The sequence below is a fragment of the Podarcis liolepis genome (assembly GCF_965112155.1).
Source record: "Podarcis liolepis genome assembly, chromosome: 3".
NCBI lineage: Eukaryota > Metazoa > Chordata > Lepidosauria > Squamata > Lacertidae > Podarcis > Podarcis liolepis.
This window is the reverse complement of record NC_139557.1, coordinates 112,861,094-112,888,204: the sequence shown is the minus strand read 5'-3', so window position 1 is coordinate 112,888,204 and position 27,111 is coordinate 112,861,094. Positions and strand designations below refer to the sequence as shown.

At 46.2% G+C, this 27,111-nt stretch overlaps 1 protein-coding gene across 2 annotated transcripts; it reads left to right on the top strand.

The window, feature by feature from the left end:
- Positions 1-5,868: 5,868 nt before the first annotated feature.
- Positions 5,869-26,301, top strand: MTIF2 (mitochondrial translational initiation factor 2). 2 transcript variants are annotated; one of them, XM_083494376.1, is made up of 15 exons: positions 5,869-6,304; positions 6,884-6,911; positions 7,924-8,139; positions 8,603-8,723; positions 10,678-10,849; positions 12,421-12,581; positions 13,933-14,109; positions 14,647-14,786; positions 15,763-15,887; positions 17,974-18,178; positions 19,645-19,897; positions 22,069-22,209; positions 23,399-23,563; positions 25,102-25,242; positions 25,935-26,301. In XM_083494376.1, exons 3-15 carry the CDS (start codon positions 7,930-7,932, stop codon positions 26,102-26,104), a joined length of 2,181 nt encoding a protein of 726 aa, XP_083350502.1. In that variant the 5' UTR covers positions 5,869-6,304; positions 6,884-6,911; positions 7,924-7,929; the 3' UTR covers positions 26,105-26,301. The 2 variants fall into 2 exon arrangements, with proteins under 2 accessions (XP_083350502.1, XP_083350501.1); XM_083494375.1 differs by lacking the exon at positions 6,884-6,911 and having other exon boundaries at positions 5,870-6,304; positions 7,923-8,139.
- Positions 26,302-27,111: the final 810 nt, after the last annotated feature.

The window sequence follows — 27,111 nt, the reverse complement described above, 5'->3', positions numbered from 1 at the left end:
ATAGTATGTGGGGCATATGAGGCTACTCAGCCTGGGAAGGTAGCCCACCTAGAAGGAAAACTCGACAGCCTTGCAGGATATACAGTGGTACCTCGGGTTACAGATGCTTCGGGTTATAGACGCTTCAGGTTACAGACTCCGCTAACCCAGAAATAGTACCTTGGGTTAAGAACTTTGCTTCAGGATGAGAACAGAAATTGTGCTCTGGCGGCGCAGCAGCAGCAGGAGGCCCCATTAGCTAAAGTGGTACCTCAGGTTAAGAACAGTTTCAGGTTAAGAACGGATCTCCGCAACGAATTAAGTACTTAACCCGAGGTACCACTGTATTCTGGAGAAGAAAAGGCTAAGGAGCAAACTGCACACAAGTGGAATCCGTAAAACAGTTGGACAGTGCCTTGTATGCTTCCTTCCAGCAACTCCTGCAGCCAAGCTGGTGCCAACCGGATTGTTCTGCTTTTCTTTGGAGCACATCAGCGAGGCCAAGAGGGGGGTCTTGGACCTCCACAGACACTGCTCAGGCTTGTCCTCCCAGGAGGTCATTTCAGTGCTGCTGAGGCAGCAGTTTAACTTCACTCCCAGAGGCACATTCCATTGTCTATGTAGAGAGATGGATGCCAACAAAATTCATGATTAACATGATCTATTCCTCAACTACTGTAAGAAGATCAAACCTACCCATTCTTAAGGAAATCAGCCCTGAGTGCTCACTGGAAGGACAGATCGTGAAGCTGAGGCTCCAATACTTTGGCCACCTCATGAGAAGAGAAGACTCCCTGGAAAAGACCCTGACGTTGGGAAAGATGGAGGGCACAAGGAGAAGGGGACGAAAAAGGACGAGATGGTTGGATAGTGTTCTCGAAGCTACCAGCATGAGTTTGACCAAACTGCAGGAGGCAGTGGAAGACAGGAGTGCCTGGCGTGCTCTGGTCCATGGGGTCACGAAGAGTCGGACACGACTAAACAACAACAACAACAACAATTCCTCAACTACAACTATTTGGGAACTCATAACCCACCTACTTTCAGCAGCCAGAAACACCGTAACCAGACACTGGAGAGACCTGTCAGGAGTAAGTATGGACCAATGGTACCAAATAGTATGGGAAACAGCCCTACTAGAAAAATTAACCAATAAACGGAAACTGATACGAGGACAAACAGAAGAAGACGCCTCTACCCCAGTATGGCTCCCTTTTATCACATGCACAGCCCAACAAGACAATGACAATAATCCACCAACAGCATACAAATCAGTATGGCTAACCTGATCCAAAACACCCGCCCACCCCACTCACACACGAAAACAAAGACCACCACAGCCAACCACAAATGAACAGCCACACCCTAGGCCAACCCCAACCTCTCTCGCCACCAAAGAAACACAAATGAACAGCACAAGCAACGCTGACACCAAACCCTACATACATTAAGCAAAATAGAAACATCACCACCCGACCCCCCCCATCTTCCCCCCTCTACCCCCTTCCCCCCCCCCAATGTCTCAACAAATGAAACTGATTTGTAAAAATGTTACATGGAAAAAATACGAGAGACATTACACAACAAGAAAATCTTGAATAATAATAATAATAATAATAATAATAATAATAATAATAATACAACTATTTGGATCTAAACTGGTGCAATGCATGCTCCTTTGCTTACGAAGTGATTTCCCTGCCTAAAACAAGAGCACAATCTAGGAGTAATTTCATATGCAAAAGCAATAGGAACCATAGAAAGTAGCCTTCTCCCAAGTTAGACCATTTGTCCATCTAACTTAGTATTGTCTACACTGACCGGCAGCATCTCTCCAGGGTTCCAAGGAAGGCTTCTCTGCCAGCTGTATCTGTAGAAGCCAGGGATTGTATCTGGGGCCTTCTGCTTGCAAAGAAAATGTGCCGCCACTGAGCCATGCTCCATCTCTTAATATTCATTAGATTCCTGCTTAAATTAATATGTAGTTTAGCGCTATTGATTCAATGTAGTTTAATGAGAGAGAAGTACCCAGTGGATTGGGCCTTAAGCATTTTGAGATTCTCTTGGAATGCTGTGAGCTAGCCTTTCCTAGTCTATGCCGGGAGGGATTTGCTAAGCTGTTAAGAACAACAATCTGTTCTAATGCAAGACATTAACTGGAAAGTGAATAAATTAGCATTAATTCTGGGGGAAATGGATATTAAATTGAATGGCTTTAATTGTGCATTCACACGTATTTGGCAATAGGTGAACTGCAGAGTGTGAAATGCATTGCAATTCAACTGCTTAATGAAAACAGCTGCTCTTGGTGTGTTTTATTTAATAAACCAATTATCTAAACAATCTTGCTTGCAACTGAAGCGAGATGTAATATTAATCCTGTTAAAATGCTTCTGCCTAGTTACCAAAATATGAAAGGGGTGGGACCCACAAGGTAATTTTTTAAAGCTGAGAAACAACTTCTGATATTGATTAGATCAAAGTCTTCTGTGCCATGTCATGATTTTTAAAATAAAAGTGTTTGAGTTTCATGATGGTCCACTTATTCCAGGGGTTGCCAACTTTAGGTTTCACTGGCCAACAGTTGGGCAGTGTCTACAGAACAGGTGTAGTATCATCTGATAGAATTGTAGAGTTGGAACATAAGAAGAGTCCTGCTGGATCAGGCCAGTGGCCTATCTTGTCCAGCATCGTGTTCTCACAGTGGCGAACCAAATGCTTATGGTAAGTCTGCAAGCAGGACCCGAGTTCAAGAGAAGAGCACTCTCCTTTCCTGTGGTTTCCAGCAGCTGATATTCAGAAGCATACAGCCTCTGACTGTGGAGGCAGAACATAGTCCTCATGGCTAGTAGCCAATCGTAGCCTTTACTTCCTTGAACTTGTCTAATCAACTACCTCAGTGGTAATCTGGCCTAAACCCCTGCTGATGCTAGAATCATAGGGATTTTCTAATGGTTGTGTAGAAAAGGAAATTCCAGCACAGTAGTACCTCGGGTTAAGTACTTAATTTGTTCCAGAGGTCCGGTCTTAACCTGAAACACCACTTTAGCTAATGGAGCCTCCTGCTGCTGCCACGCCACCGGAGCACGATTTCTGTTCTCATCCTGAAGCAAAGTTCTTAACCTGAGGTACTATTTCTGGGTTAGCGGAGTCTGTAACCTGAAGCGTATGTAACCTGAGGTACCACTGTAATAAGCTCAAAAAGCAGTTCCAGCAGTGGCAAGTAGAGCTCATCCCGCCCTGCCCTTCTGTTACACGGGGCATTTTACCTAATTGTATAGAATCACAGAATCGTAGGGTTGGAAGGGACCCCAGGGGTCATCTAGTCCAACCCCCTGCAATGCCAGGAATCTCAGCTAAAGCATCCATGACAGATGGCCATCCAACCTCTGATTGGAAACTCCATAGAAGGAGAGTCCACAGCCTCCCAAGGGAGACTGTTCCACTGCCAAACAGCCCTTACTGTCAGAAAGTTCTTCCTGATGTTAAACTGGAATCTCCTTTGTAGCCAAGGACTTACTACCATCACAAAACCCATAGCACTAGGTTATTATTGTATTTATTTACCTCCCGCCTCCCCTTCATGGATCAGTGGCAAAGGGGCTTGAATAACTCAGAGAAGCTATGAACTATGCCGTGCAAAATGGAGGGCACAAGGAGAAGGGGACAACAGAGGACGAGATGGTTGGACAGTGTTCTCGAAGCTACCAGCATGAGTTTGACCAAACTGTGGGAGGCAGTGGAAGACAGGAGTGCCTGGCGTGCTCTGGTCCATGGGGTCACGAAGAGTCGGACACGACTAAACGACTAAACAACAACAACAACATCCCGCCTTTTTCATAGTTGAACACCAAGACAGTTCATGTTAATTACGTAAAACAACACAGATAAAATACAGGTGGCTAAAAAAATTATTAATAACAATAGTTAAAAAGTAATGAAACTATAGCAGAATTAAAACAACATAAAAACAGAGGAGAAAATAGTGTAAGTTTCAAAGTGATTTTTCACTATGGGTTTAGTAAAAAGGAGACAATGGAAATATGGCAAGGTATGTTCTGACCAATCCCAGTCAATAATCTGACCGCTGTATTTTGAACCCATTGAAGTTTCAGTGTCATCCCCCAAACCATCCCATGTACAATGCATTGTGAAAGGCATGGCAGACTCTTTTGCCAAATGATTAGCAACCGGCACAGGGAAGCATAGACCTGAACTTGGAAATGTAAAATGTATTTGCAGAGTCTCTCAAGTCCTTTCCAAAGAAAACTACAGAATGCTGTTTGTCTGTTAAGGACAGCACCTGTCAAAAGCACTTTCACTGACATGGCAGCAGTCAACATATGTCTGCTGTGCTCACTGATTGCCTGTGTTTTCCTCTCACCGCCCCCCCCCAACCCCCCACTGCAGTCAGATTACAGATGGCTGGGTCTTTTCAATGAAATTCTTCCTGGCACACACATGACATCAGTCCCATAGATTAGAAGAAATTCTAGGCAGAAGCAGTGGTCCTTTTAAAAGCCTTTGAAAACCCTTAATCTTCTTCTGCCCTCCCCTCACATTAACAATGCAGAGAAACCCCAGGGATAATCCCAAATGACACAGTGCAAGCAAGTGCTCTTTAGCCTGAGGAGAGGAAGGCGGATTTTTTTATTGGGCCTGGGAGGAAGGAGCAGAGGATTGCTGCAAATTATAGTGCCTTGGCAGGAAAGAAAATTAGAGCTTAGACTATCAGTACAACCCTGTGCAAATTTACTCGAAAGTAAGCGCCACTGAACCCAAATAGGTGCAAAGGGGATTGCAGCTGGTGTCATGTCAAAATTACTGTGCTTGAATACTTCAGAAACTTTGTATGTGATAATGCATGTTAAACAATGTTTGAACACCCCAAAAGAATGTGTCTGACTACCCAAAGGAGAAAAAAGAAAAATGAATTAAACATGGGCTGTATAATGGAGAATCAAAAGAGGAAATAAGTAATATTGTTTCAGTCTTCCAGTTTTGCTTAAGAAACAGCACACACAGCCATAATCTGGGAGTGGGGGTGGGGTTCGTCTTTGTCACCGTAAATTTCTATATTACATCCATGTTTTTTATTGTTAAATTTGCAGCTGTTAACAATCTGCCCATCCTTGCAGCTGCTAAAAATTCCAATCGCTCGCCATCATATGGAAGACAGAACTTCTGCCTAGTTTAACAATACAAGTCTAGTACGGTATACATGTCTACTTAGGAGGTCGTCCCATTGAGGTAAGTACATGTAGGAATACCAACTCATGGAAAAACTCTACTTTTGCTTAAAAACAAACACCAAGGCTAGGGCAGACTAAAGCTGCAATATGCCACCGCAAATAAGGCTGCAAATATTCTCCCTGCTTATTTGGATGCAAATATAATTGAACAATCAATGGATGCGGGTGGCGCTGTGGGTTAAACCAGAGCCTAGGACTTGCTGATCAGAAGGTCGGCGGTTTGAATCCCCGTGACGGGGTGAGCTCCCGTTCTCGGTTCCTGCTCCTGCCAACCTAGCAGTTCGAAAGCACGTCAAAGTGCAAGTAAATAGGTACCGCTCTGGTGGGAAGGTAAATGGTGTTTCCATGCACTGCTCTGGTTCACAAGAAGCGGCTTAGTCATGCTGGCCACATGACCCGGAAGCTGTATGCCAGCTCCCTCGGCCAATAAAGCGAGATGAGTGGCGCAACTCCAGAGTCGGCCACGAATGGACCTAATGGTCAGGGGTCCCTTTACCTTTACCATTGAACAAAGGAGTGGGTTGCATTTATTTATTTGCATTTATTTTGCAGCACCGAATACAGTGGAACTTCTGCCTCATATAAGTGAGGGAGGTAAATGCAACCCTCAGGGACGACTCAAAATCAGCACAGACCCCAACGTTACACTTTATACGGTTTATTTTGTGGCTTCAGTTTTAACATTGTAAACCAACTTTTGCGTCCTGGCAGGAAGTGGGTATATAAATAGACAGCTTCAAGTAAACTTGCGACAAACATCAGCTGAAAATTAATTACTAGGAAGCAAAACCTATAGAACTCAGCCAGGGGCTTATTCCGCTGTCACTCAGCAGCTTTCTAACATCCCTTTTCACCACGTGAGTTGCGGCTCCGCCCTTCCCAAGTGAGGGCAAGAGAAGAGCTCCAGGGCTTCGGCCGCCGCCACCGAGCATGCTCGGGAAGGGTGGCGCATGCTCAGTGAAGAACTCGGCATGAAGAACACCTTTCCTCTTCTTTTCTTTTCAAGGGTTGCGCTGGGGCCTTCGGCTCCGCGCTGAGGGAGAGGGAGAAGGCAGACTTCTTCGGGAGAACAGGTAGCTACAGAAACACACGCACCCGGGTGGGCGTGCTCGGTGCGGGGGGTGGCGGCGAGGACGGCGCGGAATACCAGCACGAGAAGCGGCGGCGGCCACAGCGGCTTTCCTAACGGCCCTGTCTCGAGACGCGGCGGTTGGGATGCGCATGCGCGAGGGGTGGGTGGTTTTGGTTTTTTAAAAAAGCTGTTAGCGGCCGAGGAGCGCGAGCGCCACCTTCAGGCAGGGTGGTGGCAAAGCAGGAGGGAAGCCGCACGGCGAGGGGACTGAAGCAATGAGAATGTGGGCGGGGCTTGTCAGTTTTCTCCCGCTGATTTGAATGGACGAACGGGAGCCTTGGAGCAGGATTGGCTGTTCCCTCACCCGCCCTGTTCCTTTTCTCTCCATATAAGGAAGAGCGGCCCATTTGCCATAGAGTTCATGTCACAAAGCCCACGGCCATCATCATCATCATCATTATTATTATTATTATTATAATACCCCTGGCCCCCTTTGAATGTCTGTGTCCCTCTGTTTTCTGTCTTCTACTACTGTTATTGTTACTGTATTTATTTACCCCCCCTTTTTTTTGCTTGACAGTGACTCAAAGCAGGCTTACAGATAAAAATAAGACCTTCATATCCTGTATATATATATATATATTTCATTTTTTTATTATTAAAGATTTTCTTGTTTTACAGAAGTATTTGTAATGTGTGTGTGTATACATACACACACACACACACACACACACACACACAGCAGTTTACAACAATAAAGAAACATAAAACCAGAGAAATAACATCAAGAAAAGTTTAAAAAAGAAGAAAAGGAATTAAAAGCAGACCTATGGAACTAGGGGTACGCAGGTGGCGCTGTGGTCTAAACCACTGAGCCTAGGGCTTGCCAATCGGAAGGCCAGCGGTTCGAATCCCCGCGACGGGGTGAGCTCTCATTGCTCGGTCCCTGCTCCTGCCCACCTAGCAGTTCGAAAGCACGTCAAAGTGCAAGTAGATACCGGTAGGTACCGCTCCGGCGGGAAGGTAAACGGCATTTCCATGCGCTCCTCTGGTTCACCAGAAGCGGCTTAGTCATGCTGGCCACATGACTTGGAAAAGCTGTCTGTTGACAGCCTTCTCATCTTTGCTGTGTGCAGCTTCTTCCATCACTGCAGCACAGTCCACATCTGGGGAGATTCCTCCTTTTGATTCATAACGTTGCCAGATTTTTTTCTTGGAGTCTGGACATGACAACCTATTATTATTTTCTGATTAGGGTGCCAGGAACAAAGGAAGATGGGGGCCTCTGTGGTTTACAATAGTTATGTAGAATATTGAATTACAGTAAGCATGTCAAAATAAATTAAAAAATTGTCCAGTAGCACCTTAGAGACCAACTAAGTTTGTTCTGGGTATAAGCTTTTGTGAGCATGCATACTTCTTCAGATACAGTAAACATGGTTTTCTCTCTCTCACACACCCCAATAAACATTTCCCGCTGACATTTCCTCTTCCACACAGCCATGGAAGACACAGCATTCCTGTTCCTCTTTTGCACCTGGTGCCACTTTTTGTTCCCATTTGTGGCTTCTAATGGTCCATATATCTTGAAAGGTGACTCATTATATCCTTTCCTTCAGAGAAGAAATGAACTGGAGGGTGATGCTGACGCTGGAGAACTTGGGCCAGTTGCATCGTGCTTGCCGGCAGCTGCACTCCCTGGCTTATGGGAAAGGACACCGAACACAGTGGAAGCCTGTCTTGTCATCTGCCTACCCCATGTGCCCAGTTCAGCTGCACCCCCTGCTCTGGCAGCCAGACACCAGCTCACAATTCAGGCTTTTAACAACCAAGGAGGTAATTAACAGCTACTTTATTCTTGCTTCCAAGAATTCCTGTTGTGTGTGCCTGTGGAATGAAAGCTGGCGCTGTTTTGTGGAGGAACCTTCAGGGTATTTTGTAGGGAAACAAAAACGATGGTTAATGCAAAAGAAACGTCGAGTAAAAGTGTTTGATCTGTTCCGAACAAATTCAAGTGTGCCTTTTGCCCAGCCCATCTTGAAATGACAAAAGTGGAAACCATTGGAAACAAGATGAAAAATGGTAATACGGCACAACATATGGTTTAATTGTTCCTCTTTCAAAGTGCATCAGCACTTTGTTCACCAGAGCTGAGCCCCTGTGGATCTTTCTTACATAGCTGTGTGTGTCCGGCTGCCGTATAAGCAAAGCAGGCATTGCGTTTTAAGATTTTACAGCTTTGCTTGAAACTGCTTCCCCTTCCATCCATCCCATGTGCACTCCTTGAACTCCCTTGCAGAGAAAGAAATCAGCCAAGGAGAAACAGCGACATGTACAACCAAAACCAGAGAAGCAGGAGGTTGAGATAATGTCCAGGATGACCGTAGAAGACCTTGCAAAAGCCATGCATAAAGACATAGGTGAGACTGTTTCTTTGACTTTGCAAAGGTTACCATCATCAGAATTCATTCTCAGCTGCTCCCACTTGAATCCCCTTTTAGTGAAGCTCAGTATAGCATCTGCCCTGCATGCATACAATTGAGTTCACAGCCTCTCCAGGCAGCGCTGGCAATGTCTCCTGTCTGAAACCTTGAAGAGACCCTGAGATAGATGGACCAATAGTCTAACTCAGTATATTGCAGTTTCCTTTGCTGACAAGACAGGAGAATGTGGGCCTTGTATCTGCTGACTTGGGAGTCCTGCAGCGGAGCTTATGTCCCTCATTAGCCCATTTTAATTGTTTCAAGATTTCCTGCCTTTCCAGTGCCATAAAGGAGGTTTGTGTAAGATGTCTTTCATCCTCTAGAGCATTCCTCAGCCATCTGCTTCCGATGTGCTTGAGCTACTTTCATCCGAGAAAGGTTTGAATTAAATGAATTTGCCATAGAATTGGTCCCAGTTGGATGGGGGTTTTTTTTGCGGTGGGGGGTTGGGAGAGGAGAATGGGAAACCCTTTGTTGTACTTCTTTAGCTTGTTTCATTTAGAGTTTTCCCCCCACATGTGAAATATATTTCCCCAAGGTGGTAGTGATAAATTTTGTTGTTTAGTCGTTTAGTCGTGTCCGACTCTTTGTGACCCCATGGACCAGAGCACGCCAGGCACTCCTGTCTTCCACTGCCTCCCGCAGTTTCATCAAACTCATGTTGGTAGCTTCAAGAACACTGTACAACCATCTCATCCTCTGTCATCCCCTTCTCCTTGTGCCCTCCATCTTTCCCAACATCGGGATCTTTTCCAGGGAGTCTTCTCTTCTCATGAGGTGGCCAAAGTATTGGAGCCTCAGCTACAGGATCTGTCCTTCCAGTGAGCACTCAGGGCTGATTTCCTTCAGAATGGAGAGGTTTGATCTTCTTGCAGTCCATGGGACTCTCAAGAGTCTCCTCCAGCACCATAATTCAAAAGCATAAGTTCTTCAGCGATCAGCCTTCTTTATGGTCCAGCTCTCACTTCCATACATCACTTCTGGGAAAACCATAGCTTTAACTATACAGCACTGAAATCCAGGCTTGAATTCAGCAGCTGCTGTGGTGGTGACTGCAAGTCCCTGTGTGACAAAGACCGTATCCAGCTAGGCTCCAAGTACCGTATTTTTTGCTCTATAAGACTCACTTTTCCCCTCCTAAAAAGTAAGGGGAAATGTGTGTGCGTCTTATGGAGCGAATGCAGGCTGCGCAGCTATCCCAGAAGCCAGAACAGCAAGAGGGATTGCTACTTTCACTGCACAGCGATCCCTCTTGCTGTTCTGGCTTCTGAGATTCAGAATATTTTTTTCCTTGTTTTCCTCCTCCAAAAACTAGGTGCGTCTTGTAGTCTGGTGCGTCTTATAGAGCGAAAAATACGGTAGTTCAAATTGCTATGTTTTACTTCCATTGTTGAAGGCAGTGTGCGTCCAATTGGCAGTTGCTCGGAATCACAAGTGGGAGGGAGTGCAGTTGTTCTCACTTCCTGCTTTTGGGCTTCCCATAAGCATCTGGTTGGCTAATGTGAGAACAGGATGCTGCCCCAGATGTGCCACTGGCCTGATCCAGCAGGCTCTTCTTAGAGCTGCTTCTTCTTCTTAGAGCCAGTGTGGTGTAGTGGTTAAGAGCGGTAGTCTTGTAATCTGGGGAACCGGGTTCACGTCTCCGCTCCTCCACATGCAGCTGCTGGGTGACCTTGGGCCAGTCACACTTCTTTGAAGTCTCTCAGCCCCACTCACCTCACAGAGTGTTTGTTGTGGGGGAGGAAGGGAAAGGAGAATGTTAGCCGCTTTGAGACTCCTTAAAGGGAGTGAAAGGCGGGATATCAAATCCAAACTCTTCTTCTTCTTCATCAACCATGTTCTTCCTGAGGTTGGTGCACTGACCAATACAACTTTCCGTTTCTGTTTTCAGATAATATATACGAAGCCTTGCTAAACACGAGCGTTGATATAGATGCCCTAGAACCCGACTCGGTCCTGGATGAAGTGTTGATCAAGGACATCGTTCAAAAATCCGGCATGAAACACAAATGGGCCAAGTTGAAAGAAGACAAAATCAAAGAAAACAAAGATGCCGTAAAGAGGTAATGGCTTGGGTTAATTGATTTTGGTTGCTAGGTTTATGCAGACCCTGTTTTCCATCGCCCTTTTGCTATTCCGGCTTATGTTTAATGTCTATAGTCTTTGATACTCATTCACAGGCTTGGATCCTAACTTTTCGCTTAGGTTTTTGTGTGTGCTAATATTGATTTAAAAATATTAGTAACTTTATATGAATGTACAAATTATATCTAACTGCATTTTCATAATATTTTGTTTTAAGTTGTCTGTTGTTGCTTCAGTTATTTGTATACCGCTTAGAGATATTTTCAGTGTGTTAAGCAGTATAGAAATTAAATAGTCAATCAAAGCCTTAATTAATATTGAGCCAATTTTGTTTTCTCTCTGTCCACACCCCTTTTGCTTTGCTTATCCTCTAGCCCAGTGGTTCTCAACCATTTTTCTCTGTGCCGCGCTTTCAGAATAAAAATATGCTTGCGCCACACTGAAATTTTTATTGATAAGAAATACTTTGGAAAACGATTCCTGTGCTTCTGTCTACGAGTCCAAATAAAAACCATTTTAGCTGTTATGGAAATCTCATTTGGTCAGTAGTATTTGAAATAAACCCTTCTCAGATCTTTTAGTTTCTATAACTCAATAAACAAAGAAGCGCTGACTGAAGTAAAGCCCTTTGCTGTGAAGAGAGCACCCCGTTTCATTTAGCCACATATCCATGCGTACTCCATTTCCTGAAGAAGAAAATACCACATCTTGGCAGGCTACTGGCATTGGGCTGTGACTCGTTGCTGAGGATCGCATGCTGAGGTCATTGATGCTCAGGAATTTTAAGGGATCTGTTAAGAGGAAAATGTTAAGGAGAAACACAAGGAGGGTTTACTTCATGGGTAGGCAAACTAAGGCCCGGGGCCGGATCTGGCCCAATTGCCTTCTCAATCCGGCCCACAGACAGTCCAGGAATCAGTGTGTTTTTACATGAGTAGAATGTGTCCTTTTATTTAAAATGCATCTCTGGGTTATTTGTGGGGCCTGCCTGGTGTTTTTACATGAGTAGAATGTGTCCTTTTATTTAAAATGCATCTCTGGGTTATTTGTAAAGGGATCCCTGACCATTAGATCCAGTCATGGCTGACTCTGGGGTTGTGGCGCTCATCTCGCATTATTGGCCGAGGGAGCCGGCGTACAGCTTCCGGGTCATGTGGCCAGCATGACTAAGCCGCTTCTGGGGAACCAAAGCAGTGCACGGAAACGCCGTTTACCTTCCCGCCGGAGTAGTACATATTTATCTACTTGCACTTTGACGTGCTTTTGAACTGCTAGGTGGGCAGGAGCAGGGACCAAGCAACGGGAGCTCACCCCGTTGCGGGGATTTGAACCGCCGACCTTCTGATCGGCAAGTCCTAGGCTCTGTGGTTTAGACCACAGCGCCACCCGCGTCCTGGGTTATTTGTGGGGCATAGGTTCTCTCCCCCCCCCAAATATAGTCCAGCCCCCCACAAGGTCTGAGGAACAGTGGACCGGCTCCCTGCTGAAAAAGTTTGCTGACTCCTGGTTGACTTCATTTGCAAGCCTTGCGTGTTTCTGTTCATTGCAGGCCTCCTGCAGATCCTGCTTCATTAACTCCAAGGCCTCCAGTTGTTACCATCCTGGGCCACGTCGACCACGGGAAAACCACGTTGCTTGACACGCTGAGGAAAACTCAGGTGGCAGCAATGGAAGCAGGCGGCATCACGCAGCATATCGGTGCCTTTCTTGGTATGATTTACCGTATTTTTTGTCCCATAGGACGCTCCGTCCCATAGGTCGCACCTAGTTTTTTTGGGGGGGGAAATAAAGGGAATTTTTTCCCCCTTTATTTCCCCCCCAAAAGCAGGTCGGGGAAACAGAACCAGGTCGAGGAACAGCGGGATGGCGGCGCTGCGCCTCCCTGCTGTCCCCCGAGCTTGTGGGGCTGGCCGATGTCTGCCCCGCGCGAGGGGCGCTCTGCTTCAGGGCGCCCTGCCCGCCGGGCGGCAGGCTGCTATCCGCAGCGTGGGGAGCCTTGCGGGGAACTCCTGCAAGGCTCCCCACGCTGCGGGTGTCTGCCTGGCGCGGAGGGGCGCTCTGCTTCAGGGCGCCCCTCGCGCCGGGCGGCAGGCTGCTATCCGCAGCGTGGGAGCCTTGCGGGGAACTCTTGCAAGGCTCCCCACGCTGCGGATGTCTGTCTGGCGTGGGGGGGCGCTCTGCTTCAGGGCACCCCTCGTGCTGGGCAGCAGGCTGCTATCCGCAGCCTAGACATCCCTGCCGGGCCTCCCGTAGGGCTGCCTAGGCTGCGGATGTGTTCCTGAAGCCTGGAGAGCGAGAGGGGCGGTGCGCACCGACCCCTCTCGCTCTCCAAGCTTCAGCAAAAGCCTGCATTCGCCCCATAGGACGCACCCAGATTTCCCCTTCATTTTTGGAGGGGAAAAAGTGCATCCTATAGGGCGAAAAATACGGTATCAGAGTCATTTTAACGTGCATTGATAATTACGCTGACTTTTCCTCGGATTGTCCCATCCACACCATACATTTAAAGAACTCTTGGACCACTTTAACGGTCATAGCTGTTAAGGGTCTCCCCTCAGCACCCTTGAACAAACTACAGCCCCCAGGATTCCTTGGGATCTCCACACAATCTTGTTTCCTAAGGTGTTTTAGTGTCAGAAAACAGTCCCAGATCTAAAGGTTGAGTTGCTGACGCTACTCTGCTGTACAGTACGGAAATGAAGACCAGCTTCAAGAATAAGGGGCGCGGCTTCCAAGAAAATAATATTTATCATGAAGGCATACAGTGGCGCTTGGGACTGCAGCAGTGACAGTAAAAGAAACCTTTAAAAAATAAAAGATATCAGAAATATATGTTTAGCAGATTCCCTGAGTTTGGCTTTGTGAAGAACTGTTGCTACCTTAACAGAATCCATGTCCAAAAGGAATTTGAGCAGTCTGCAATCGTGTAACCATTTTTTGGTGGGGAACAAGACCCATGGAGCTCTGTGGGGCATAGATTTTTGACATGCATTTATAATTTTTACAGTAGTGCTGTATAGATTTGATTGTTGTTGGGGTTTTTGTTTTGGGTTTTTTGCAGTGCGTTTGCCTTCTGGAGAAAAAATAACATTTCTGGATACACCTGGCCATGCTGCATTTTCAGCCATGAGGGCAAGAGGTACACATGTCACAGATATTGTCATATTGGTGGTAGCCGCAGAAGATGGCGTAATGAAGCAGACTGTGGAATCTATTCAACACGCTAAAAATGCCAAAGGTACAGCACTTTTCTTTAAAGTGGGTGGGAGGAAGGGAGAGATAAGTGCCATTGGTCAAATAGCATACATACCGTATTTTTCTCTCTATAAGATGCACCAGACCATAAGACGCACCTAGTTTTTGGAGGAGGAAAACAAGAAAAAAAAATATTCTGAATCTCAGAAGCCAGAACAGCAAGAGGGATCGCTGCGCAGTGAAAGCAGCAATCCCTCTTGCTGTTCTGCCTTCTGGGATAGCTGCGCAGCCTGCATTCGCTCCATAAGACGCACACACATTTCCCCTTACTTTTTAGGAGGGAAAAAGTGAGTCTTAATAGAGCAAAAAAATACAGTAATCACTGAAAGCCTTCACTTTTTTCCAAGGCCCTTAGGTCAGGTGCTTACCTGTTTGCGAGCTGCTCATTCTGATAGCTTCACAAATAAATATTCTTTCACTCGATTGAACTGTAGTTTTGGGGAAACGTCTTTGGTTTGCTGCTTCCCATGCTTTGCTGTTTGGACTTTGGCATTCTTCCCCGTTTTCTTTTCTCTCGCAGTTCCAATTATCGTTGCCATTAATAAATGTGACAAGCCTGAAGCCGACCCGGATAGAGTGAAGAAAGAGCTTCTGGCTCACAATGTGGTTTGCGAAGAATACGGAGGAGATGTTCAGGCTGTCCATGTTTCAGCACTAAAGGTAATTTTAACCTGTTGTCACGATACTAACCGCGGGTCATAGGTGGGCTTCATTTCTGGAAGTGCGTTATTTCCAGAAGCATGTTTCCTTTCCCCATAAGCTGGTTCCAGCTAATTCTGGAAGGTAATTTGTAGTGCTTTTCACAGTGCAAAATAAAAATGCTTGTGCCATTCTTGTGTGTCCGCAGGTGTAGAACTACAGATCATTAGATTAACGCTAAGATGTTTCTTACATCGATCTGGGAGAGAATTAGTTGGGGCAAATGTTAATTTTCGAGGCTGAATAAACAACTAAATCTGCAATCCTAAAATGAGTGGGACGCAAAGATGATTTCGCTGCCGTAGGCAGCTAAGCCCTGCTGTGTTTTCACCAGCAGGGCAGAAGGGAGGTCCATTTTGTGGGTTCTTAGAAACCCTGTTTTGGAGGGTAATACAAAGGTGTGATTTACACCATCACCTGGGCTTTTGGATCTGTCCGATTCAAGCTGTTTCCTGGTGCTCCCTCGAAACACCCTCTTTGACTCTACCGGCATCCATTGGTAGGGCCATGTTTCGGTAGCAGCAAGGAGGTAGAATTCAACTTCTGGCCTCTCTCTGTTTATCCTATAGCCCTAGGGTTGCCTCCTTAAAGAGCAGAGGCAGCAACAAAGCTGCTATATGACGGACCATACAGATTGGATGTCTTTTCCTCATGCCATTGCAAATGATCAGAAAACCCACAACCCAGCAAAGGAAGTACTGTGGGTTGGGGAAAAATTCCCTGATGCTGATGCATGTTCCTGGACATGAAGGAATACCTGGCCACACAATGACAGTCTCCATGCAGAGGGGTTTAAATCATCCCCATCCTCAAACTGCCGCCTATGCAGTAATCCAGATTTTAGAGCTATTCATCTCCTGTCGTAACGTAACTGATGTGTCATTTCCTTGATCCCAAGTGACTCAGCTCTTTTCTGAACTGTCTTTGTTTGGCGTAGGGTGACAACTTGATGGCTTTAGCAGAGGCAACCGTGGCTCTTGCGGAGGTGTTGGAACTGAAGGCAGACTCTACGGGCCCCGTGGAAGGCACCATCATAGAGTCTCGTACAGATAAAGGAAAAGGGTGAGCCACAGGCACACGCCCCTTCATTCCTTGACAGTATCACTAGTCATTTGAGTCATTATTATTACTATTATTATTGGTAAATGTCAATCAACCATGCTTTTTTCTTCAATGTTATCTCCATTAATTGCCACCACCAGTCCTCTATATTTTTCCATCCATGTCCATGTTAAAATCTCTCTACTGCAATCACATATTGGAATTAACTTCCTGACAGTAAGAGCTGTTCGACAGTGGAATTTGCTGCCAAGGAGTGTGGTGGAGTCTCCTTTGGAGGTCTTTAAGCAGAGGCTTGACAACCATATGTCAGGAGTGCTCTGATGGTGTTTCCTGCTTGGCAGGGGGTTGGACTCGATGGCCCTTGTGGTCTCTTCCAACTCTATGATTCTATGAATAATATTCCATAATTTTCTCCTCCCTTGATATATATCCTTTAATCCATGCCCAGTTCCAGATGTCCAAATTCCATTTCCTGTTGCATTTCCATTTCCTGTTATTTAGAAGCAAAGTGGCTTCTGTTACTGCAACACTAAGCGAGGTTAGGCTATTGAACCCAGCGTGCAACCGATTTATCTCTTTCTGTGCTTCTGGGAAGCCACAGGAGAGCCACCGGGAATGTAGTGGGTGAACTTGGGACTGATCCTTATCTCCATCATAATTCACCTAACAGGGGTAAGGAACTGTGGGGTTGGTGATATTAGCGAATCAGCGGCCCTCCAGATATTGCAGACCTACATTTCCCATCATACCTGATTGTTGGTTGGAGCTGAGGGGAGTTGAAGCCCAGCAACATCTATAGGACCACTGATTTCCCCATCCCTGACTTAAGGAGTAGGGAATCTAGGTACAGTGGTGCCCCGCAAGACGAATGCCTCGCAAGACGGAAAACCCGCTAGACGAAAGGGTTTTCTGTTTTTGAGCTGCTTCGCAAGACGATTTCCCCTATGGGCTTGCTTTGCAAGATGAAAACGTCTTGCAAGTGTTCCGATTTTTTTCCGCTTTCCCCCCTTTTTCTAAGCCGCTAATAGCCTTTTAGCTGCTAATCCGCTAAGCCTTTAATAGCCACTAATAGCCTTTTAGCCGCTAATTCGCTAAGCCTTTAATAGCCACTAATAGCCTTTTAGCCGCTAATTCGCTAAGCCTTTAATAGCCGCTAAGCCTTTAATAGCCGCTAAACCGCTAATAGTGCTAATCCGCTAATAGGGTTGCTTCGCAAGACGAAAAACCGCTAGACGAAGAGGCTCGCGGAACGGATTAATTCCGTCTTGCGAGGCACCACTGTACACTGTCCTGAACTGTGGCTTTATGATGGCGTCCGGCACATTCTGCTGCGCGCCACTGCGCTCCTGTGCCTAGCTCTCTCTAAGCTTCGCTTCAGCAGAGTCTCCACAGCGGTAGAAACTGTTGCAGTGTGTGGGTAATAAATCAGACTGTACGCAGGCTTGTTGCTTATCTCCAACAGTCTTTAATCGTGTGGCAAAACATCTTAAATCAGCCCGGTGAAAGAGCGCACATCTTTCGCCTCTTGGTCAAAACCGAAAGAGAACTCACACACAGAGAACATTCCCGTATGTGAACATAGCCACGCCTCATGATGTGAGACGTCACTCAGAACTGTTTAATCCTGTAAGTTCTGATTCTCTTCACATGAACTATTTGGAAGGGCCGGGCTCAAGTGTGATAAAACAGATATCAAAGTACAGTGGCACCTCGGGTTACATACGCTTCAGGTTACAGACTCTGCTAACCCAGAAATAGTACCTCGGGTTAAGAACTTTGCTTCAAGATGAGAACAGAAATCATGCTCCGGCGGCACGGCGGCAGCAGGAGGCCCCATTAGCAAAAGTGGTGCTTCAGGTTAAGAACAGTTTCAGGTTAAGAACAGACCTCCGGAACGAATTAAGTTCTTAACCCGAGGTACCACTGTAAACAGAAAGCATATGCATTGCGAATATGTTTGCTACCATCCACATATGCTATAACTCATCTCAAGACAGCTCACTATGGAAAAAAATGCAAATAAAATTAGTGGCATAAAATTGGCTGTACGAATTCAAACGCGATCTTCCCTCCTTCTCCCCTCTAGTCCAGTGACCACTGCCATCATCCAGAGAGGCAGTCTGAGAAAGGGCTGTATTCTGGTTGCAGGGAAAAGCTGGGCCAAAGTGCGTATGATGTTTGACGAGAACGGCAAGGCCATGGACGTTGCCCCTCCAAGCATGCCAGTGGAGATTGTGGGATGGAAGGAGGTTCCTTCAGCCGGAGAGGAAATCCTTGAAGTAGAGTCTGAGGTACCACAGATTTCCCATTCAGCATTTAAGCCTGGCGCCCCCAAGGTGGGTCCTCTCACTGGGCAATGAGGACACACTCACCTTGGGCTCCAGGCCTCTGGGGGGGGGGGAAGCAGCAGGGACAAGCTACCAGGGCAGGGATGGAGAACCTGCAGCCTTCCCCATGTTGTTGGGCTGCAACTCCCATCTTTCCGAGGCTGATGGGAGTTGGAGCCCAACAATATCAGGATGGCCACATTGGGCCCCCATCCCTGTACTAGAGAGAAGGAGCAGAATTAATGAACACGGATTGGCTTCGGCTGTGGCAGCTCAAGAAGCTATTTACACTGCTGGAACAGAAGCTGTGTGCAAGCTGTTTGCATCCTGCTTTCTTCCACTCCATTACAGTGGTACCTCGGGTTACATACGCTTCAGGTTACATACACTTCAGGTTACAGACTCCGCTAACCTAGAAATAGTACCTTGGGTTAAGAACTTTGCTTCAGGATGAGAACAGAAATCGTGCTCCGGCAGTGCGGCAGCAGCGGGAGGCCCCATTAGCTAAAGTGGTGCTTCAGGTTAAGAACAGTTTCAGGTTAAGAACAGACCTCCAGAATGAATACTTAACCTGAGGTACCACTGTACCTAAGATGGCAGGGTGCAGCGGCTCATGGAGAGCACAGTGGGCCCCACAATCTCTGTGCACTTAGTGGCGCTTGTTCTGATCTTCCTCAAGCCACCAGAAGCATAATTACCTCATTGACCACTTCTCCTCCACAAAAGGTCTGGAGGGTTGTAACATGAGAAGGGGCCTTCTCTGCAGTAGCCCCCCACTTATGGAATTCTCTCCCTGGGGAGATTTGCCTGGCACCTTCATTATACACCTCTAGGCACCAGGCAAAAACATTCCTCTTCAACCAGGCCTTTGGCTGATTGTCATCCGAAGCCCTTTCTAATGTTTTTTTTTTGGGGGGGGGGTAGATTTTTAGTGTGTTATTGTTCTTATTTTTATTACTTATCTTGTGTTTTTTATATCGTGATTATATATTGCAAACCACCCTGAGATCTAAGAGTATAGGGTGGTACACAAATGAATAAAAAATTAAAATGAAGTAATAATAAAAAGTGTAAGGCAAAAAATATAGTTTTAAAAAAACCTAAGATAATTTAAACAGAACAGCTGTGTTTGGAGGCAACATATATTTGAGTACCAGCTGCAGTGGCTGACTCCATCCTAGTTTGAGCTGTTAATATCTGGCTGGTCAGTGCTGCAGATGTAGGTTTGACTACTACCTTCCCTTCCAGGTACCGAACACAGTTCCCCACTTCCCTCTGTAGCTCTCGGTGCACACCAAAAATAAATTGCTGGTGGGAGGGGAACCCTTGGGCTGTTGGGTGGGGGCTGCAGATGGAGGTGGGAGCCCAGATCCTGGGATCCCAGCTATCCTGCTAGATCAGAGAGGCAGCTCTTTTGTTCTTCTGCCAAGCAAAGGGCTCGTGAAGTTGTTGAGTGGAGAAGCTACGCCGAGCAACAAGAGAAGGCGAAGAAGGACCTAGAGGTCATCGAGGCGAAGCAGAAGGAGCACAGGGACGCCTACAAGAAGGACAGAGAAGGCATGGAAAACATGTCCTGGAAGCAGAGAAGGGCAGCCGTGTACAAGAGCAAAAAGCATCTCCTGACTATACGACCGAAAGAAAAAGGGGAGAGTGACAAAAATGTGCTGCACATCATCATCAAAGGTGGAGTCCTTCTTACTCAGTTGGGTTTGTCCTGCTCCCAAGAGCTGCTATTATTATTATTATTATTATTATTATTATTATTATTATTATTATTATTATTATTCCCCAGCACCGAGGCAGTGGGCTGGGCGGGGTGCACTTCCCCATATAATATTAAATAGCACCTGTAATGGTATCAGGGGATTGCTCAAGAGCAATCAAGCAATCAGGCAAATTCCTCCCTGGTCAGCTGTAAACCCTTGTTATTGGTGCCAGAAAAAACCTTCACCATGAAGAGTGTCTCTATCCCGTGGCTGGCTCATTCACTGGCAGAATCTGAGAGTGGGCGGTCCTTAAACCTTCCCCAGCAGAGTAGTTTGTTGACACCCAGTCTGCGCTTCCCCTCTCTGCGCAGAAGCCTACTGCGCAAGGAGGGCGTGGGTAACGGAGGACCTCTCTCCTCCCCGCTTTGCCCAGGCAGGGTGCCTGGCATCGTCTCGCCTCCCCCGAGCCCTGCAGCTCCTCTCCGCTGGAGGCGTGGTTACTCTCCTCCGCTGAGGGGGTGCTGCTTCCCACAATCTTTGGGGGCTCTCTGTGATCCATCCTGCTTTTCCCCTCTCGCCCCTGGCAGTTCCCTGACAGCACCATTTGAAGCCTCGAGAAAGCAAGGCCCACAAGAGGGCACACATGGTACCTAGGAAGCTGCCTTATATCAAGAGAGACCATTGGTCTGCCTAGTTCAGTATTGTCTGCACTGATTGGTAGCGACTTTCCAGGATTTCAGACAGAGCTCCCACAGTCTTGCCCAGAGGTGTTGGAAAGTGGACTTAGGTCGTCCTCCTGCATCGAAAGCAAATGTTTTAATGCTTGAACCGTGGTCCTTCCTCATGCTACTTAACTGACACACAGGTGTGGCTTAACTGGCATTGAGAATGGCACCTGTCATTGTTAGCCATTTATGATAAAATAGGCACCATACACAGGACGCAGGTGGCGCTGTGGGTAAAACCTCAGCGCCTAGGACTTGCCGATCGCACGGTCGGCAGTTCTGCGCTCCCGTCGTTCGGTCCCAGCACCTGCCAACCTAGCAGTTCGAAAGCACCCCCGGGCGCAAGTAGATAAATAGGGACCGCTTACCAGCGGGAAGGTAAGCGGCGTTCTGTGTGCTGCGCTGGCTCGCCAGATGCAGCTTGTCACGCTGGCCACGTGACCCGGAAGTGTCTGCAGACAGCGCTGGTTCCCAGCCTATAGAGTGAGATGAGCGCACAACCCTAGAGTCTGGCAAGACTGGCCCGAACGGGCAGGGGTACCTTTACCTTTACCTTAGGCACCATACACAAGACCCGAAGATAAATTGAGACTTGTCAAGTTGGCAACAGTTGAACAGCAAGTATTATTCACGTAAATGTTAATGACTACAATGTGTTTCTCTCCCTTGAGCCCAAGAGAGGCTTTAGTCCTTTTTGTTTTCAAAACGCCTTCATAGCGGTGCATAAGTTACTAGTCCATAGCTTGCCTGTCCTCACAAACTCCTCCAGACACCCTCACGGTTCTGCCAAAGAATCAACTAACAGAGTAGCTTGCCAACTGCCACCTCCTTTCCCCATACCAGTTATTCTTTGTGAAATGCGTTTATAATGCAAATACAATACCAATGCTAACAGTCACGACTGTTAATGGCTGTACTTGTAGACTCTTCTTTATTGAGCAACCCCACAACATTTTAATCAGACTGTTGGAAAGTCCTGGGAGGTTTTAATTTCAGAAGAAGAGTTTGGATTTGATATCCCGCTTTATCACTACCCAAAGGAGTCTCAAAGCAGCTAACATCCTCCTTTTCCTTCCTCCCCCACAACAAACACTCTGTGAGGTGAGTGAGGCTGAGAGACTTCAGGGAAGTGTGACTAGGCCAAGGTCACCCAGCAGCTGCATGTGGAGGAGCAGAGACACAAACCCGGTTCCCCAGATTACGAGTTTATCGCTCTTAACCACTACACCACACTGGCTCTCAGTGTGTCTGTGAGACACAGTTTCCGCGAGTTTAATCAAAGCTCTATTCATTGCTCAGCTCCTTCTCATTTAATTGCATGAGACTTAAGATCCTCATGGATTGTACAGTAATTAGTTGTGCTATTCTTTGTTTTGTGTGTGCCACTCGCATTTAAACTCACTGGGACTTTTGCTCTGCTCAGGTGACGTTGATGGTTCTGTGGAAGCCATCTTGAACATCTTGGACACCTACGACGCCGATGAGGAGTGTGAACTAGACGTGGTCCACTGTGGGATTGGGGATATTAGCGAAAATGACATAAACCTCGCAGAGACATTTAAAGGTAAAGGGTGGCCATTGAAGAAAGCGGTACAAAGTCATGTGTCTTAGATGGCTGAAGAGCCAGAGCACTTTGCCTTGCAAGCAGTCAGCAGCTCAGTAACCGGCCTTAAAGTACAGTGGTACCTCGGGTTAAGTACTTAATTCGTTCCGGAGGTCCGTTCTTATCCTGAAACTGTTCTTAACCTGAAGCACTACTTTAGCTAATAGGGCCTTCCACTGCTGCCGTGCCGCCAGAGCACGATTTCTCTTCTCATCCTGAAGCAAAGTTCTTAACCCGAGGTACTATTTCTGGGTTAGCAGAGTCTTTAACCTGAAGCATCTGTAACCTGAAGTGTCTGTAACCCAAGGTACCACTGTACACAGAAGGTGTGCTGCAGTGACTGCAGGCAGGGTTCCCATGGAGCAGAACGGGACGCACTTTCCCACCCATGTTGCAAGGCAAGTCAGGAATGTGTATCTCATGCCCTTGACACATTGTGTTACCTGTCAAGACTGTGGCCAGCTGGCACCTTTGATGCCAGCTATTGGAGCTGCACATTAACTCTCCTGGTTTAGGGGTAGTTGCTGCATGCACCATCCTGATTTCTGAATGCCTTGCATGCAAGATTAAGAGTCTTCACGTAATGCTTTTCATTACGTCAGCTTGAGGCCCTTTGTGGGACAAAAGGTAACTTGCAGGTTTTTAGAAGCGAAATAAATGGCTTTCTGCATGGCTGTGGGAATTCAGGGCACAGAATTTAACATTGCAAGAAACTCATCTTTATTGTAAAGGAGGTCTCTCTCCCACATGGCTGCAAAGATAGGCTTGAGGTGTGTGTGTGTGTGTGTGTGTGTGTGTGCAATGCTTGGTGAAATCATGGAAGTCAGAGAGGAGTAGGGTAGGATTTTCAGTTCCCGAGACGTCTCTTCCCCATCTCTTTCTTTCAGATGTGGAATAAATTATGCAAAATAAGCAGGTGCGTGCGAATGGGTGCAATTCAGTTGGGTTTCAGAATTTAGCATTCCTTGGTGCAGAATGTTACCATGCTGCAGATGTTTTGGATTTTCTCTTCATGAATATACTCAGCCCTGCCCTTAATGTTTGGTAAATAGAGCAACTCTGGAACTTTTAAAGTATGCTTAATTTGATCCATTAGAAAGAAGAAGTAAAATAGCAATTTTACACTTACCCTCTTTTGTTGCATTGTCAGGTGTTGTATACGGGTTCAACGTGAACGCAAATAAACCTATTGAGCAGCTGGCTGCCAAGAAGGGAATAAAGTTGAAAATGCACAAAATCATCTACCGGCTTGTTGAAGATTTACAGGCGGAGCTGAGCAGCACCCTGCCCTGTTCTCTAGAGGAGCATGTGTTGGGTATACTTCTGAATTTGAGATGGCAGAAATAGGGGTGGGTGGGTGGGTGGTAAGCATTGCTGGCCCGGGTGGTTGGCTTCCCAAAAGCAGCTGTCTGGCCACTGGACCTTTGGCGTGATGATACACCAGAAGTCTTTCATTCAAGGGATAGCAGTTTCAGCATGGTATTTCTAAAAGCGGGATGCGGGTGGTGCTGTGGTCTAAGTCACTGAGCCTCTTGGGCTTGCCAATCAGAAGGTTGGTGGTTTGAATCCGCACAACGGGGTGAGATCCTGTTGCTCTGTTCCAGCTCCTGCCTACCTACCAGTTCGAAAGCAGGCCAGTGCAAGTAGATAAATAGGTACTGCTGCAGTGGGAAGGTAAATGGCGTTTCCATGTGCTCTGGTTTCCGTCACGGCGTTCCGTTGCGCCAGAAGCGGTTTAGTCATGCTGGCCACATGACCCGGAAAGCTGTCTGTGGACAAACGCCGGCTCCCTCAGCCTGAAAGCGAGATGAGTGCCGCAACCCCATTGTCGCCTTTGACTGGACTTAACCGTCCAGGGGTCCTTTACCTTACCTTTTTCTTAAAGTACTGATGTTCATGGAATAGTGACAAACCAGAGACAGGATTCTCTGCAGAAATGCGCAGTGCCGTAACCGGCTGCAGAAATGCCACCTCCTAAGGATCTATTTTCCTTTTTTAATGCAAATTTCTAGGACTTGTGGCAGCCAAGATAATAATTATGATAGTTCTTCATTTATATGGCACCCATCTGACTGGGTTGCCCCAGCCACTCTGGGCAGCTTCCAACAAATTAAAAACATAAAGCACAGTAAAACATCAAACATTAAAAACTTCCTGGTACAGGGCTGCCTTCAGATGTCTTCTAAAAGTCAGATAGTTGTTTATTTCCTTGATATCTGCTGGGAGGGCGTTCCACAGGGCGGGTGTTGACTACTGAGAAGACCCTCTGCCTGGTTCCCTGTAACCTTGCTTCTCACAAGGTTAGAAAGCCCTCGGAGCTGGACCTTGAGTCCAGCTGGGCTGCACGATGGGGTTGGAGACACTCCTTCAGGTATACAGTGCTCGAAACTTTGCTTGTAATGTTTGCTGCAATCTTACAGCACTTGGTGAGGTGCAGTTTGAACAGAACGTCTGTAGGTCAAGACTAGGGGGAAAAGGGATGGGCTTCAGCTTTTACTCAGAACAGACCTACTGAGTTCAGTGGATCTACCAATCACGTTCATTTCAATGAGTCTAAGCTCTGAGCTAAGTAAAACTTTGTTGGATGAAGTAAAACAGGCTAAAGCTGCAGAGTTACTACAAAACAAGAAAGGGGGAAGATTGCAGACTTGTTCAGTTACGTCATTTAAATTGTACAAAATCCAGCTTTTAACTTGGAAAGTCTGGATGCTGGGGTTTTTTTAGTACTGGATACGTCACCTTAGCTTTTGTATTTTGATTGGAATTAATGTTCGTATCCTTTTTAATGAGCAGAGACTGCCTAAATGGCACTTTTACACTTTTAGGATTCTCATGCTTTTTTGTTTTCCTTAGGAACAGCTGTTGTTTTAGCAATCTTTGATGTCACAGTTGGAAAAAGTACAGTTCCAGTAGCTGGCTGCAGAGTACAGAAGGGGCAGCTGGACAGAAAGATGAAATTTAAATTAATTCGTAATCAAGAAGTTATTTGGACAGGTGAGTAGCGGTTGATTTCCTAAGCAGACAGTTTTACTGCCCAGTTCTCACAATTGTATGAAACTCCTGGATTTCGTAAGCCTGCTTTCTGCCCCTCCCCTAGGTGAATTTCTTACTAAAAAAATAACAAATAGACTGAATAAGGAACCAATATTTAAGCACCTCTTTATACAAAAATAAAGTTTGATCCTCCTCAGTCAAATGTCAGTCACACACACTTTCCCAATATGCTTTGTAGAATTTTTTTGTGGGTAGCAGAGCTCCAGGTGGAATCAGTTACTGATTCTCTTCCGCATGACTGTGTCGAATTATTGGAGAGGTGTGTTCATATAATCTCATGTGAGGTGTGTGTCTCCAACACTGTTAACTTTCCAGAGGAATTTGAAAACATTACTGTTTACCCAGGCATTTGATGGTTAAATCCTGTATGTGGCAACCATGAGAACACTGGATCCTTTAGCTGAGATTGTTGCATTTCTGGGGGTTGGAGTAGTTGACTCTCAGGGTCCCTTCCAACTCTGCAATTCTGATTCTGAGTAGTGTGCTCTGGAGTGCTGTGACTTGTATGAAAATTAGTCACAGTTAAGACATGGTCTGGATTGGAGCAATCTCTGCACTCTAAACATTTCTCGCCTTGTAATAAATGTTGCACAATTTGGAGTTTTTGCTTTATGTATGTCTGTTTTCCCTAGGATACCTATCGTCAATGAAGCACCATAAAGATGATGTCCCTGTAGTCAAGACTGGCATGGATTGTGGGCTCAGTCTGGACAAGAACATAGCATTTCAAGTGGGAGATGAAATTGTTTGTTTCAATGAAAAGGAAGTTGAGCAGACGATCTCTTGGGACCCAGGATTTTAAATCTCCAAACAGCCAAATATGTGATGGGCTGAGAAACTTGGATTATATTATTTGCACTGCATCACAGAGACATTTGAGAAGCAGCTTGCATTGTAAAAATGACTAGGGGACTTTAATGTATTTTTTAATATATAAAAAAAATCATTATGTTGTAAATTTCAATAAAAACTGTGGGAGAGCTTAGCTGTACAGTGAAACCACCTTGATCTATATTTTATGTATTACAATAGGAGCATCCTGAAACTTGTGTCATAGGCTGTGCCAAAATAATACATTTTGCTGAACAGATCTAAGTGTTTGCTTAACTATGTGAGGATCTGTCACTGCAGACATGTGTGCCAAGCTATTATTCAAATCAGTTTGGGAGTACAGACAAATTCATACATTGAAATTACATGAGGCGATTACAGGGCTAGCACCAGCTTGCCACGAATTCAAGAACCACATGATGGTAGTATCTCTACCTACATGCCATATTCAAACTGTGTGTATGTTGAAGGTAAAGCTAAGCTGCTGCCACCTTTGTGCGGTTCCAGGGGATGAACAGGATTCCCATGACTCCCTATGTATTTCAAGCTGGAAACACATTTTCATGATTGTTGGGAGTCAATTCCTGCAATGCTTTATGAGAATCGTATGCCCCTTCTTCAAGACTCCATGCTCAGATTGTACTGGGTGAATGATAGCAGCCATGGCATCTCTCCCCCGCCCCCCCCCCCCGAAAGCCTTTTTACACCAATGTGGAACACAGCCATGGTTGTGAAATAGGTATTTGGGACGCGGGTGGCGCTGTGGGTTGAACCAGAGCCTAGGACTTGCCAATCAGAAGGTCAGTGGTTCGAATCCCCGCAACGGGGTGAGCTCCCGTTGCTCAGTTCCTGCTCCTGCCAACCTAGCAGTTCGAAAGCACATCAAAGTGCAAGTAGATAAATAGGTACCACTCCAGCAGGAAGGTAAACGGCGTTTCCGTGTGCTGCTCTGGTTCGCCAGAAGCGGCTTAGTCATGC

Coding starts and splice junctions, on each gene's coding strand:
- MTIF2 (XM_083494376.1), top strand. CDS start 7,930: ATGAACTGGAGGGTGATGCTGACGCTGGAGAACTTGGGCCAGTTGCAT. Junction 8,140..8,602: donor GGCTTTTAACAACCAAGGAG/GTAATTAACAGC, acceptor ACTCCCTTGCAG/AGAAAGAAATCAGCCAAGGA. Junction 23,564..25,101: donor TCTAGAGGAGCATGTGTTGG/GTATACTTCTGA, acceptor TGTTTTCCTTAG/GAACAGCTGTTGTTTTAGCA.